This window comes from Olea europaea, chromosome 20 (assembly GCF_002742605.1).
Source record: "Olea europaea var. sylvestris chromosome 20, O_europaea_v1, whole genome shotgun sequence".
Lineage (NCBI taxonomy): Eukaryota > Viridiplantae > Streptophyta > Magnoliopsida > Lamiales > Oleaceae > Olea > Olea europaea.
The window spans coordinates 16,055,152-16,071,861 of NC_036256.1; the positions used below are offsets into that span (position 1 = coordinate 16,055,152).

A 16,710-nucleotide genomic window follows, 5' to 3' on the forward strand; every position below is an offset into this window, starting at 1 on the left:
CTGAAAAGAGGGGGGGGGGGGGGGGGGGGGAGGAGAATATATTAAAAATATTGTATTATTATATACTGTTTGGGAGTGATTTTGAGAATTGATTTTTTGACCTTTAGAATAAAAGTGGGGTCCACCTGTGAGAGAAGAAGTCAAATATGACGGCTGAAATAGTAAAATAATGGTCAAAAAATCAATTTTTTGGGTAAAAAAAATTGGGCCCAAACAGCCCCTACATTTCAGAAATTGAAAATTTATATCATAATACAATATTTTTAATATATATGAAACTAGATAATAATTAATTTTATAAAATAATGTACTTGAATTGAATTGATGGTTTTACTATTATTGGCCAAGGGTTTTGCTGGAGTGACAGGGTGACATGAGTCATGGACGAATAACAAAACCCTTGAATTCAAAACTCTACCCTTAGCACTATAGGCCCATCCTATTAAGGCTCCGTTTGGTAGGAATTTTTTGTCCCAAAAAATTAATTTTTTGACTGTTATTTTACTATTCAAGCCGTAATTTTTGACTTCTTCTCTCACATGTGGACCCCACTTTTCTTCTAACGATCAAAAAATCAATTCTCAAAATTCCTACCAAACGGGCCCTGAATAAGAATCTATGGGCCTAGTACAAAATCACACCATTGGCATTAGAGCACAACAGTCCAATTTCCAACATCAAGAAAATAGTCACGATAATACTAAAAACTTCTCAAAGAGACTATATATTGCAAATTAGAGAGTATCTATGAATGTACTCAAACTACTTCTTTACCTTTAACCCTTATTTTATTACTTCATATATGTATTATTATTTTCTTTATATCTTATAATAATATCTAGCATCAGCAATGTTGAACAACAGTTTAAGTGCCCGTATTTTATATATCCTATTAAATAAACCATAATTCCTTGTATTTAATTAAACATGTAATTTAATGTTACTCGTGTTGTCACCTAAACTGGTGTTAAACATTAGTTGTGGTATATAGCATTACACAATTTTTTTTTTCACAAATTTCCTTCAAATTATTATATTATGTTTCTCGATTTCTTTGTGTACATTAAGAGGATGTTTGACACTCATTGTTAAGGAAAAATGAATTTTGGAATAGCAGATTGATGAGAATTGTGTGGATGAAAATTTTTTGATTTGCGCGTAATATTATTTTAATGAAGAATATGTGGTTGAAAATAAGAGAGAGAAAAATACATTTTGAAAAAAAAAAGAATCAAATGGGGCCTTAGTCGGGTCAATATATGAAGCATTGAAAATTAGGCCAAATTTTTTGAATGCATTTAATTATACAAATGTTTTTAACCAAACCAACTATAATTTAAAATAATTTGAAGAGTCTTTTGAAAAATAATTTTAAGGATTGCTATTTAAAATAGTGAGCATTTCAATTTTAAAGGGCATACTGGAGATGCTCTAAATGCTGCCAATAAACTATATGTGATTTTCACGTTTTTGGATGCTCAGCATCAAGTAATCGATAACAAGATCGATAATCTTCTCTGATCAGTCAATAATTATTTCGTACATTCCCTCTAAAAACAAGTTGCAGTGAGGGAACATTTCACAAATAATTTGTCATTATTATTATTATTATTCACATTTAAAAATATTACATATGTAACAAGTTATTCGTATATGATTTTAACTTCATTTATACTAAAAGTAACCAATTCAAAGCCCAATAAAAGATGAGGATTTTTTAAAAGTATTTTAAAAAAATAACGTGTTCTCGTGGGTTGGCTCGACTCGATATGGATTGCCATATAAAACTCATGAGCTTAGAATCAAGCTAAACTTGTAATTACACTTATCGAGTCGACTTAGTTTCTATCATTTGCTATCCCTATTTACACTTAGGGTGCATTTGATTGTAAGTATGAAATTTGTATGAAAAAAAAAATTCTAGGCAATACAATTGCATAAAACTTATTTATATGGAAATTGTCATAAATGTGTTTGATTGATTTAATTTTCAATTTAAAAAATATTATAATTTTCTATTTTTTATTGGTCGGTAGACGAGAGAGTAGATGACAAACCAGCCCCGTGTAACACTATTAGACTTGGACGTGGCATGCTTCGATGATAGGTATCAACTAAAAGTCGGACCCACCATCGAAACTACCACAAGTACAATATACCACTTTTATACATATTTTTTTATGAAATTTCAGTATCATCTCCCCTATAAACAACACTAATTAACTTGTGATCAATTACACACAAATTCCAAACTATAACATAACACAATAGAGATAAACTAAAATCTCAACTTTTACTAAGAAATAACATGAATTATACATATAGATACAAAATATATAATGAGCCCCTAACCATTTACAAGTGATGCAAAATCACATTTAGATATGAACATGCGTTCCAAAATACTAACTACAAGCTCTATGAAATGAGTCATACTAACAAACTTTGTCGTGTGGTTCTAACTCCAAAATCAAGGCTCAACCCCCAAAAATGCCCAAAAACTCAACTGCTGCCTATAAAAAAATGTGGAAAAATATATGAGTTGATAACTCAATGAGTGGAGAAGTTCGAAAATAAATATACTTTTCCATTTTACATTTTTATCGAAAATTGAATTCTTATCATTGAATAATTTACAAGATAATATCATATAATTATAGCCAAAATGCGAGACATCCACATAACTTCATAAAATATCATCTCAAATCATGTTATAAATATAAGCTGGTAATTATACTGTAATTTCATCACATCAAATGTACTCGAAAAATTCACCAAAAAATGTATTCTCTGACTGAAATATGTAATCCGTCGCTCGGGTTAAGAACTTTTGTCATGGGCCCTTGTCCCCCTCCGTGAACGAAAACCAATCTCAAAACCTTTAGTAATCAATTCTAGAAATATGACCAAGGCCCATCTGTAAACTATATGTGCACGAACCAATGTCAGGTCAAGACCTTTTCGTGTAAGATAGAATACGGCCAAGGCCCCTCTATGAACTGGAAGAAGTATATAATCATAGATGTTTTTTTTGCCGATCTCAATATTACATGTCTCACATACCAAACAAATCTCAATATCACATGTCTTACATACCAAATTACAAATGTGTCATAAATAGTCTTTGAGATTCCACGTGTATCATAATAAAAGAGATTTACATAATAATCATATAATCGAATACATAATTATACATAATTGCGTATATTTTGATAATATACTTAATTTATAAATACTTTAAAAATATTTATATTTTTCCACTCACAGAACTATATACGCTAAAATCAACTCGGTTGATAAACTGTCCTGATATTTGTATCGCCGCCTGAAGTATGATATAAATTTTAAATCAACAATTAGCTATTTTAAGTAATTTCAATAATTGAATAGGCGATACTCAAATTTAATCATTTCACGTTTAAGCGATTTCTAAAATCTCTTTAATCACTAAAACTAATTTTTCTTTTATTTAACTCAATTTCATCACTTATTATATTTAACCTCTTCAATAAAATTGAATTATCTAACAATTATAAAAATAAATATAATTTGACAATAAGTAACTTTGAAATTGAAAAATTCAAATTTAATAGTTGGAAGCACTTAATTTTTAATAGTGTTGGCCAACTTTCCTATTTTTTTTCTTTCTATATCGTTCTATCTTTTCTGTGGTAATATGTGTATTTGTGTGTGTAGAAATGGATTGATATAGATTAGGATTGAATTAAATGATTTCTACCGCTGACCTTTGGTTTTATCCTTTTTTTTCTTAGTTTAGTTTGACTTGTCAACATATAAAGTTATTACAGTGGATAGATTAGAGAAAAAGACAGGGAGGAAATTCTTTGGAAAATAAAATCTCACTCTCCCTAAAAAAAAAAATATTTTTCTTGATTTTGAGAAAAATATGATCATGTGACAAAAAATAATAAAATATTTTTCATGAAAAAATACCAATGAAACAGCAAAAAGTAGAAATTTAAATGGAATTGGAAAAATAAAAAGTATTGACGTGTCAAATTTGTCCTATAAGATGTAACATTAGAAATAACTAAGCTTAAAACTTTCACTTTTAAGCCCTTATTTGGTCCTATATTTTGCTTTTTCCAAACTTATTTTCAACTTCATATCTCATATGATCACAAAATTTATTAACTTTTATTTAAATTTACTAAAATTTTAGTTTTTAGATCAATCAAACATTGGCCAAGCTCTTGTCTGAGCCTCATTTTTTTTTTCATCAAAATACATTCTTTAACAGTGATTAGATTTTACTTCAACTACAATTTCTTCAATAACATATTATTACACGCAAATTCATGAACTTTCTTTATTTTTAACCATTTATTTTCTATCAATATTCTTTTAAAAAATACATTTTAGTCTTTGTTGGAGCCCCAATTTTCATCAAAATATGTTTTTCAACAGTGATTTGATTTCATTTTAATCACATTTTTTAATAAAATAATATTACACGTAAATCCAAAATTTTTCTTTATTTTTTAATTACACATTATCCATCATAATACTATTTCAAAATGTATTTTTGTGAAAAAAATTGGGTTCAAACAACCTCTAAATAATTAATTTAAATAAATTTTTTGCCATTGTTGAGCCCTATTCTTCCAAAAATTTATTTGTTCAAAATTCATTTTCAACTATATATTTTTCAATAAATTAATATTATACGCAAACTCAAATTTTTTCAAAATTTTTAATCGTACATTCTTCATTAATCACTATTAAAAATACATTATTTCACTTAAAATGGGGCTCAAACAAGGGCTTAGCTATAATAGTCCCTGTTTGGCTTCCATTACGTGGAAAAATTAATGAGTGAAATAATATTTTTTTGAAAAATGAGTGGTTGAAAAAGAAGTAAAAGTTTTCGATTTATGTGTAATATTATTTTATGAAAAATTGTATGATTAGGAGAGAAAAATAAAATGTAATTGAATGAAAATTAACTAGGGGCATAAATTCGACAAAAATATGAAAAATAAAGAAAATATCGGAAAATTTTAAAATTCGTGCTTAAACAAAGCTAAGTGGGAAATGATGATTTCATTGCCAAGCTGGCAATCCATTTCGTTCTAATCTGACCAATAGAAATGGAGACTCATTTGGCCAATAAGAAAACGCAAAACCGCAATCCGCGTGAAGCATATATTCACCAATCAGAAGCGAGAATTCTTCCACCGAATTTCTATATATAAATTGACTCTCTCTTCTAAACCGCCAGAGTTCCCTTCTCTTTCAAGATTCGTTCAATTCAAAATCAAGAACGTTACCAATTCCAACAAAAGGTCGCTCCTCTACATCACTATGGGTGGCAATTCTACTGCAACAAAATCAATCGGTGGCCGTGGGAAGCCCCGATCAAAGGCCGTATCAAAATCTTCCAAGGCCGGTCTCCAATTCCCTGTTGGCCGTGTCGCTCGTTTCCTAAAAAAGGGTCGTTACGCAGAACGGGTCGGATCCGGTTCACCTGTTTACCTCTCTGCTGTTCTTGAATACCTCGCTGCTGAGGTTCGAATATTTGTTTTTAATTTTTGTTGGGTTATGTGTAAAATTATATCTATGGTTGATTTTGTAATTCGGGTCTTTGATTTTCAGTTATTGGAGCTTGCTGGGAATGCTGCAAGAGACAACAAGAAGAATCGGATTATTCCAAGGCACATTCAGTTGGCTGTGAGGAATGATGAGGAGTTGAGCAAGTTGTTGGGTTCGGTGACAATTGCGAATGGCGGTGTTCTGCCCAATATTCATCAAACACTTCTGCCGAAGAAGACTGGTGGGAAGGGTGAAATTGGGTCTGCTTCACAAGAATTTTAGGGCTTTATTTTTGAATGCTAAATAGTGTAATTGGGTTCAAACTGGTCGAATTATTTTGTCTTTCAGATGTATAGTTTTGGCCCTATCTGTAGTGACGTTCATGTGGTAGTTAATGAAATGAAGCATTCTTGATTTCTGGAATTCATTTTTCTTAAAGCCTAAACAATGGCATAATATTGGGATCAAATTAATTATTATTATGAGGATGTTATATATTTTAATTGTGTGGTTACAAAATTATTCTTTTATTATAAAGAATCAAATGAATTGAAACTTCCAGTATTAGATGATTGAAAGGTTTTCGAAGAATGCAGAAGATTGGCTTATGGGTAGAGGGTGAGATGATGTGGTTTCACATTTGAAATTGTCCAGGATCGTAACTTGATTATTATAATGATATTTGTTTTGCAATGTTGTTAGGTTATGGGTTTATTTTTTTTTTTTTTTTTTTTTTTTTTTTTTTTTTTTAATTTCAAATGCCAAACTTGAAAATAACTATTGATGCCATTGTACTATTCAATTAAAAATTCTATGTTCAACGGGACAAGTTAAAATGAGGTCCTTGAGGTTAGAATGGTAATGAAAGTTACCATCACATAAGGGAAAATTGTTAGTTAAAATCAAGCATGAATGCCATTCAATGAGATTTTTATAGCTTAATTTTACCATTATTCTTTTAAAAGGACTGCAGTGTGAAGGTTCGATTTTTGAATCATGGATTGTGACTTTTTGTGAGTATTAGTGTACAGACAATTTTTGTTTTTTTGATCTGTTTGGTCATATCTTGTGATTAATCTCTTTCACGATGCTCTAGGGGTGAGGTAGTGGAGACTCTTAAGGTTGAGGTTCTACCTTTAAACAATATTCCGTCACACATCATGTTCCAATTATTATCATTATTTTTTCAATATTAGAAGAAACATTCATTTGCGACAACACATGGTAGAGGTCTAAAGTCTACCGAATCAAGCAGTGAATGTTTGCATGAGTTGGCTTGCTGTTCGCATTTTAGCTAAAACGTGTAATTTTTTACTTTTAACAAACAAGAGGTTAGTCATGAGTGGCTCGCAAGCAGAATCCGAATTTCTTGGGCGATCAAATGGTAGACTTGTTGGTCAAACAAATATCAACAATAGCGAGCAAAGCGACTCATTTATTGTCAAGTTCGGTTAGTCCACTTAACACATGGTGATATATTAAAGATAAAATAATTTTAGACAAAGATAATAATTCATTTTGTGTATGGAAATGTAAAATACAAATTATGCAACTAAGCCCAAAATGACGTCAAATACATCTCTACTCACTTATTTTTGAATGCATAAAATCTTTTGCTCTACGGAAGGAAAATGTAAAGAACTGAGGTCTTGTTTGATAGGCATGAATTCCATGAAATTTGATTTCCATCCTAAATCAAAAATGGATGTTTGATAGATTTTTTATTCTAGGGAATTCATTTTCCAACTTTGATGCCATCTAAGCCATTTTCCACCAAATTGAGGAAAATGAATTCTCACCAAATTGGTGAGAATTCATTTTCTAGGCTGATGGCCGCTCTTTTTTTTTTTGACAATGGAAACAAATTATATTCCTAATTGAAAAAAAAAAATTTCATTGGATTGACAATTTTCATGTAAGATAAAGTCAAATGAATACCAAAAGATGGATGATTTTTTTGATTTTTTTTTTTGCAATGGAAATAAATTTCATTCCAATACCAATAAATTCTATCCCTTTAATTAACAATTTTTATGTAAAACAAAACCAAACGAATATAAAAAACACTTTTATTTTATAATTTTTTACGTGAAAAATTATACCAATCAAACACAATAATTGACAATTTTCAGTAAAACAATTTTTAGGCAATTTAATTACCTAGAATTCGTTTTTTTCCAACCAAATTTCATGTTTACAATCAAACGAATCCAAATATAAACATAAACCAATTTACGAGGAATCCAACTCTACACTGATAATGGATACTACTATTATATGGATTAGACGATCAATTTTTTTCTCAATGGGTAGTCACTACACTTTGCATTTAATGTTGTCTTAGCATATGAATTTTATTTTCTTTCAAATAATCACTGAACTTTCTAAAATATTTTATTTAAGCGTTTATAAGCAGTTTAAACTATAACATATAAAGAAATGGATAGTGAATACATGATTATTGTTACGAGTCTTTCGAAATCTGTATATAAAAGTTGGTTCGAGTGTTTATAAATATGAGATTAGTTTGGCATCCAGTTTTTAACTGAATGCTCTACATGTCAATGTATCAAGTTATAGGATTTAAATGAAAATCTCAAAGGTTTAATGACTTAGCAGAGTTTTAGTTAAAGGTTTTATTAAGGTAAATCCAATCGATTCCTCGATTTTTTGGTTGAAAGATCAATCCTGTTTGATTTTGAAGATATTGAAAATAATTGTCAAACTGAATCAGTGGACTGAATGAAATATTTTGTAAAGTTTAATGGTAAGTCTGAAATAAATTTAAGTTTAATGTCTAAAATGTAAAATTAAAACCTGATTTTCCTTTTCGCGCCATTTGATTCCGCACCAGGCTGGCAATCCGCAATCACCCCCATCCACCAATCAAAGTCCGCCATTATTTTCCATATTTCCTATATAAAAAGCCTTTCTCCACCGAAATCCAATTACTTCTATCATCTAGGGTTTTATATCCTTTTTTCCAATCTCGAAATCTCAAAAAGTGAAAACAAAAATAAAAATAAAAATGAGTTCCAATGCTTCAACCAAGGGCGGTAGGGGCAAACCCAAGTCGTCGAAATCCGTCTCTCGCTCCAGTAAGGCCGGTCTCCAGTTCCCTGTTGGTAGAATCGCTCGGTTCCTCAAAGCCGGAAAGTACGCCGAGCGTGTTGGGGCTGGTGCCCCGGTCTACCTCGCCGCTGTCCTCGAATACCTTGCGGCTGAGGCGAGTTTTCGTATTTAACTGATTGCCATTTTGATTAATTTAATTTGTTGGATTTCGGATTTTAGGGTTTAAGTATTAAATTTCGGGATTGCGATTTTTTTATTTTTATTTTTATTTAGGTTTTGGAGCTTGCGGGAAATGCTGCAAGGGACAACAAGAAGAACAGGATTGTACCTAGGCACATACAATTGGCAGTCAGGAATGATGAGGAGTTGAGCAAGCTGTTGGGAAGTGTTACAATTGCGAATGGTGGTGTTTTGCCCAACATTCATCAGAACCTGTTGCCAAAAAAGGCTGGAGGAAGGGACAAGGAAATCGGGTCAGCTTCACAAGAATTCTAGGGTTTTGTCATGTATTAGTGCGGCTTGGTTGATGAATATTTATTACTAAGGCCTTGGATCAATTGTTTTGTTTATGCGATGTTTGGTCCATGTAAAACCCGGATTTCGGTTTGGTTAAATGTAGACCATCTTGTTAGTTTCTTTTGCATTTATGATAATGTGTTAAATATTTCAAAATTTTCTATTTTCATTTTTCTTTCTTTAATCATGCAGTTTTCAAAAGCTTCACATGCCCTCTTCATCGTATCAAATGATTGTGACTTTTGGCTTGTAGTTTGGATGGAATGTTTTGGTCACTAGACATTTGGTTTGGGATACAGGTGTTGATGTTGAGCTTTGCCTAGAGCAATATGGTTGTTCATTATGTCCAAATATTTTTTTAGAATTGATCTCTTGCTTTCAGTGGGTGGGATAAAAACATTTTATTGGTAATGTGGCAGAAGAACCTTAATTATGGTTATTTGAATTTATGACCAGAATCATAATTTCTTGTAAATCATAATTTCTTGTAAGGGATACTCTATTTGTCTTAGAGCTATGTAACCTTGCTAATTACAATGCAAAGGTTGTAGTTTTGAGGGAATTTGTGGGGAACTTGGGCTTACTTTTATGCAGCCATCCTTGGATTAGTTCTTGGATTAGTTTATAAGTGAAAGTTGACTGTTGATTCAATTGCATAATGATCTGTGACATCGAACAGAGAAATTTACGAGGGAAGTCTCCTTTAGGCTTGCATAAAAAGTGAATGTTCTTCATGATCTTATATGTTGTGTGTGCAACTACCCAAAGAAAACTTCAATGGTGAAAAAACGAAGGGCAGTTCTCTTTTGGATTATGATTGGTGCATGTGTTGTAAATCATATTTGCTTTGCTTAGGCCTCATAATTGAAACCTTCCTAGTCCTGCCTAGAATTCTTTCTGGATTCTTGGAAGTTGGTGAGTTTATTCATGCTGCTGAGCAGATCTTTATGCACTAGCCAACAGTTCTTCAACTAAAAGGTCGTCTCGAATTGTTTGGTGATAAAATATTGACAGCTTGGAGTTCTGTTGTGGCTGTTTATGAATATGGACATGCTTCTACTGCGGGGGACGTGGTAAGTTCTTTATTACAATTTATGGAATGGTAACTCTGCTTTGTTCATATGTGGGAACTTCATGCTTGATATTGGTTTATGTTTTAGCTTTATAAGCATGCTTATCTTTGAACTGATCATTCGAATGGATATATTTTCTCATTAATATGGAGGAAAAATGTCATTTAGATATTTCTTGATCATCTAACTCAAACTTGTCGAAGTAATTGAAAATTCCAGAATTCGTTTTTTTTTTAGGGCAAGAATGGAGCTTAAACAAGGGCTAAAGAATACTGTGTGCCGCCTATTTTTGGAGGGGTATATTTCCCATTTGGGATTGCCCCCAACCAATCCAAGTTTCAAAATTATCTAACGCAAACAGTTAGTGTGCGTGTAAAAAATGGTTTTTGTGTTTTTTAGTCAAGGAGGCTAATCAACATTGGTTTACATCTAAAGAATATGTTCAATTGTGCAGTTCAGAGAACATGTTAATTCTGATTTCAATTTCAACGCTTGGTTGCTAAATGAGAGGAACGTTTTAGGAATTGGTTTACAAATTTACGTTTTCTGTCTTTCCATTGGCGATGGATGCTGCAGATGTTAGACGATACTTTCCTTGTTCCCTAAAAATCTTAGTTAGAGTTGTGTTTCTATAATCAAATCCGTCCCCCAGTTGAATTAGGGCAAACGTCTACAAAAAGATCACTTCAATGGCCACGGCTATGAAGGAGCTCAAAGAAAACACACTCCTCAAGGGCATCTAGTTTCTCAGGAATTAGGATAGTGATTTCAGCTCAATGAAATTGGTATAAAGTCAGAAAACTAGTATCATTTAAAAGCTTATATGCAAAGATTGCAATACAAAAGCAAGCAGGCTATTCACCATGGACACTTTGAAGCCTGAACGGAGACTGAATTATGCTCGAAGAACAAAAGAAATATTGGAAAACAAACACGTAATCAATTCAACTAAAATATGTGAGAAGAAGATCAACCATAAAAGGCTAAGAGCGAGCTGCAATTGAATCAGAAAGTCTTAAATCACATCGGCTAAGGGTCTGTTAGGAAGTGAAGGATGAACTTCCCATCTTTCTCCCTGTCCTGACTATCCCTCCCTGATTCTTCTAACAGCCATAACACACACACACACACACACACACACACACACACACAAAAGGGAGAGACGCAAACAAAATAACGATTAGCAGAATCAAACATTCAATGCATTGATGGAAAAATATACGAGTGGGGAGAAATAACAGCCTCCTGCACGTCTTATTAGGAAGGCTTGTGATTGTTAGTTCTACAAATACCGAATTTTTTTCTTTTGAGAACGCAAAAATTAAGTGAGATAATCACAACAGTTTAGAGGTTATAGCAACCTCAAAAGAATGATTTAGCTGCATATTCCCTTAAGTGTACATATTTTAGCACATTTCATAAGGGTAAACTTCTTGTATCCAACATACAGATAGATGCATGTACACACCATTGATCCAAAAAATGTGCCAACAGAATCCCGACCTCGTTCCCTTCACGTAGACATCATGTGCATGCTGAACATTCCGTTAGAAGGCAAAGGCTGTCGGTAGAAAAAAAAGGTCCGACAATCGTTTGCACTCCGATGGTCAAGTCAATGCCCGGACAAGAGAAATATGAGTGCAAGAGAGGAAGAGGGGATTTGACTAAGGTTCGAGAACATACCATAAGCATGAAATGAACCCAAATATATATAGAGAAATGAAAATGAGCCGAGTATGTATAGCGAGATGGGCTCAGTTCAAGCCACATACGAGGTTGCCGAGGTTGCTTAATTTAATAAATCAAATATCGTTGAATAGTCAATACCACGTTAGCATATATTAGACTCCTTTCGTCTGAGCATGCCACGTAATTTATAGATATAACATGCAAATCTATTGACCCCATTTTTTGCAATGGCAACGTGGACAACAGATGTTGGACTCACTTATGTCCATGCAAGCAAATTTAGGCACATTTTAACCGGAGATATGTTCAAAGACTCACGGCAATAATGGACATGAGAGATACTCTATGACATGAGAAAAAAAGTTTGAGATCAAGATTGATTGCAAATGAAATAATCCATCATAGACAATTTCATCGAAAAATATAAGGAATTACAAAGCTTTAGCATGTAAAGTAGTGGACTCGTGATTTTATATGTGTTTAGTTTTTCTATCCCTTTAAATGTTGCAAAGAGCTGCTATTTATAGTGTTCTAGTTAACATGATGGCCGTTGGATCAAAATCACGTGGCTCCATCTCATTAGATGAAGTCTCACATCACTCTGACATACATTGAATGCATTGATAATGAGTCACTCACCCTACACTCTAGGCTAACATTTCTAATACTTGTTAATATAAAGATTACATCAATCATTCATATAAGGCATGTTTGAGTCACATTTTTTCAAAAAAATACATTCTTAAACAGTAATTTGACATCATTTCAATCACACATTTTTCAATAAAATAATATTACACACAAATTCAAAACTTTTCTTTATTTTTTAATCACACATTTTCCATCAATACATTATTCAAAAATGCATTCTAAGAAAAATAATGTGGCTCCAACAAGGGCAAGATACTCTTTAGATCTGTTTTAAAGGCCGCAAGCACTTCGACTTAACGAGAGAGCATTGGACAAGTAGAGGTTTGACCAAAAGAGAGAGTGCTTCGATAAGAGACTTCAGATGGACATAGTCCCTCGACCAAAGAGCAGTTTGTTCCCTTTCTTTATTTGACCATGTCAACTGCCAAATGTTTGCATGTAGTGTCGTCACGTGGCCTCCACTCATTGGCGGAACCAGCACTTAGCGAGCCCCGCGGCCGTGCGTGCGTGCGTGCTGGATCCGCCGGGAGCGAAATTTTTTTTTCCTTTTTGTTCAGAATAGACAAATGTTTAGGATATATTACTTGTAATCTAACCTTACTTCACCCTTTCCTTCTAGCCAAGTTGGTAAGCACTTGCATGCCTTTTTTGGATGTCGCGGGTTCGAAACTTGTACCAAACAATTTATTGTATAATTTTTTTAGTTATACAATTTTAACCAAAAATTAGTGTGATAAGGAGAGCGTAAAGGGAATCGAACCTGCGTGCTCCTTTTAAAAGTATTGATAGCTTGACCATTATGACACTAATTGAGTTATGATGTTAAAATTAACAAAACAATATATGTTAGATTTTACCGGGTTTAAAGCAATTGTAAAAATTCAAACAACATGCTCTTCCTTTGAATTATACAAAGCAACAATATCATTTGGTGAGTACGATTTATTCTTATAACAGAATTATATATGTTTAACTTCAACAAAATAATTATTTTATTTAAATTTTAAGCCTTGTTTGATTTCCATTTAGTTCAAAATACATTTTTTTCTTTTATTTTCGATCAAACATTCTTTAACAAAATAATAATTACACGCAAATTCAAAATTTTTTCTTATTTTTAACTACACATTTTCCATCAAATCACTATTCCAAAATGCATTTTTTGCAAAAAAATAATATCAAATGAGGTCTTAATATTTTATTGCGGTCTACGATCCACAGTTGACGATCAATGCCCGTCCGTGCTGACTCAATATCCTGAATTCACCACTGCCTCCACTGAGTGCTTCGAATATGAGGTTTAATATACAATCTGGAAAATATTGTATAACAAGTCCTCAAAATCTCGTAAATCACATCAACCATTTTTTGGGATGTTATTCTTCTGTAGTTCACTTCATTTTACTATGGAAAACATTAAAAATATTAAATTAGGTAGAAATGTAGCATTCAAGAAGTCACAAGCCCACATAATCAAGGAATAATTCAGACAGAAGTACATCTCAACTTGTTTGGTAAATTCTGAAATGGTCCTTTGAAGATACTTGAAAAAAATCAACCACGTTACATAAAGCATGAGCAGAGACACTACTGTATATGTGGTATATGGAGGTGAGTATCAATATTTATGCTTCTTAATGTAACTTTGGGAACAAAAATATTTAAAAAGAGTATCATCAATTAAAAAGCAAATGGGTTTCTTTTAAGACATTTGATCACTATTATTTGAGTAACCTAATCCATTAAGAGCGGCCTTGCTGCACCTCAACAAACATATTGTACATAAAAGGAAAATGGCGGAAGTTGATGCTGGAAATACCCAATTTTCCAAGGAGGAGGAAATAAGAATCCTTCAAAACAAAGAAAAAAATGGTTGCAAGCAGTTGATTTGAAGATCATTTCATTTCTCAGACACTTGCACAAATACCTAATGTATTTCTACTGTTGAATGGATTCTCATTGGGTTACATCAAACATACTTGAGTCGAGTATTTTTTATTTGACGTGAATGCCGAAAACTTTAAAGCGATTAATGAAATTGCATAAAATAGTTAAATATGACGTTAGTTTCATTTTTCTCGCCAGTTTGTAGTGGCTGTTATTGGTGCGAGTTGTAAGGAGTCTTGGTCTTGAGTCAAGGTAGTTCCTCATTTCATTCTTGCAACGAGAATTAGGGTATTGGAGAATTATATATTGAAATTCATACTAAAAGCAAATGCTAATCAATACCTCGTTATTTTTCTGACAATTGTGGTAATAAGGAAATCTAAGAAAATTGCAAAAAAAAGTTATTAGGATGAAATTCAATAATGAAGTATTAAAGTATTTTTGGTTTTATCAAAAAGGAAAGCAATAGTTGAAATTACTTAATTGTTTTGAATAGGTTTTTATTTATAACTTTGAATTTTAAATGATCAAAATATATTTTGGCATCGAGTATTGAAATACATCATGAAATGATAATGAGCATTGTTTCAATTTTATTTCTATAATTTTATCTAAACATGTAACATGAGCTTGTTTGGCTAAGCCTAAACAAAGTAAATTTACTTTTTTATTCCAAAAATACATATTACTTTTTTAGAATATAGTTAAATGTACATTCTAGCTCGACACTTTCCTAGGTGAAAAAAGTCTGGTTAGTGATGAGATGGATGTGTTTAAAATTAATGGTGTAGATTACTGTCATCTAACTAAAAGAATGTTAAACTTAATGTAACACATGATGTACATATAACATGGTTATTATTTTTAACTTTCATTAATAATTTTTTTTTAATTTATAAATAAATTTAGGGATAAATGAACTTTTTAAGCTTAGCTGTTGGTCAATTCAAAAACTAAAGAACTCGTGCTATTAGTTTGATGATTGGAATTTTATTGGTCAATCAATCTGAAGAGTCGCGTTTTGGGATGGCCAGCTATAACGCTCATAGTTGGGGTATTTATTTGTTCTTTTCCTATCCCACATCGAAAACCGAGGAAACAGACCAGCCAAAAAGTGCTTATAAAATGAACGGCTTCTGACAATTCTTAGCCACGCAGCCGTGCGGTGAGCACAGAGCGAACTATTCTTTCGCCTTTTACTAAAGAATACCGTGTGCTCGCCGCAATACAGCGGCATACGCCTATTTTTGGAGGGGTCTTTACCATTAGGGAGAGCCCCCAACCAATTCTAGTTTCAATTTTTTGTTTCCTTGTGGACTTCTGGCCAGTTTGTTTTTGTATGAGAACCGGTAAGCTGTGATCTGAGATGTCTTAAGGGCGATGAGGTGACTGCGTTTATATCTGTAGTTTACTGTTTTCCCCAATTGCTCATTTCGCCGCAGCCGCCCCCCGTTCCGTCAGCTAATGTTTCTGTGTTTTGTGGCCGAACCTCAAGGTCAGGCCTACTATCGCCTCTGCCTTTTCTGATTATGCTACTTCCGCTGTGATGGGAAGCTTCTTGCTGCTGGAGATTTGACTGGGAAAATTCGTTCGTTTGATGCGAAGTCCAGGACCCATCGCCGCCGTTTGAAGGGTCATTTTGCGGCGGCGCGCCTTGTGAGCTAACCCACGTGCCGATGACAAGTTTCAATTATTCTCCGGCGGTGATGATTCTGTTGTGAAGTATTGGGATGTTACCAGTGAAACATGTCTTTTTGATCTCTTGGCCATAAGAATTATGTCCGGTGCGGTGATGCTTACCCTGTGAGTGATGATATGTTCGGGATCATACGACCACTAGTTAAGTATTTGGGATGTTTGGTTTCGAATTCGGGGGCTGTTATGAAAGCAACCTTGAAAAACCTGTTGAAAGTGTGCTTTTCTTGCCATTTGGGGGTTTAATTGCTACAGCGGGTGGTAATTTTCTGAAGATATGGGATATGATTGGAGGTGGAAAATTGTATTTCATGGAGAGTCATAATAAGACTCTGACTTTGCTTTGTGTGGGAAAAATAGGGAAAGAGAGTGGAGAGGAGGCTCAACAGTACAGAATTTTAAGAAGGCATTGGTGGCAGCTTTGAGTGGAAAGAATCCGGAGAATGTGGTGGCTGTTATGGGCTGTTATGGAGGAGTTAGTGGCATTTGCAATGATTGCAGGTAGAAATTCACGTAAGGGAGGATAGTGGCATAACAAACCAAATTATCCTCCTAAAAGCTCTCCAAGACATGG

The 16,710-nt window shown here is 33.1% G+C and overlaps 2 protein-coding genes across 2 annotated transcripts; both read left to right on the top strand.

Moving 5' to 3' along the window:
* Window positions 1-5,218: 5,218 nt before the first annotated feature.
* LOC111369819 (histone H2AX-like) lies at window positions 5,219-5,978 on the top strand. Its single transcript, XM_022991487.1, has 2 exons — window positions 5,219-5,529; window positions 5,617-5,978. Exons 1-2 carry the CDS (start codon window positions 5,326-5,328, stop codon window positions 5,833-5,835), a joined length of 423 nt encoding a protein of 140 aa, XP_022847255.1. The 5' UTR covers window positions 5,219-5,325; the 3' UTR covers window positions 5,836-5,978.
* A 2,512-nt stretch (window positions 5,979-8,490) lies between these two features.
* Window positions 8,491-9,302, top strand: LOC111369820 (histone H2AX). Its single transcript, XM_022991488.1, has 2 exons — window positions 8,491-8,779; window positions 8,899-9,302. The coding sequence occupies exons 1-2, from the start codon at window positions 8,582-8,584 to the stop codon at window positions 9,118-9,120; spliced, it is 420 nt and encodes a 139-aa protein (XP_022847256.1). The 5' UTR covers window positions 8,491-8,581; the 3' UTR covers window positions 9,121-9,302.
* Window positions 9,303-16,710: the final 7,408 nt, after the last annotated feature.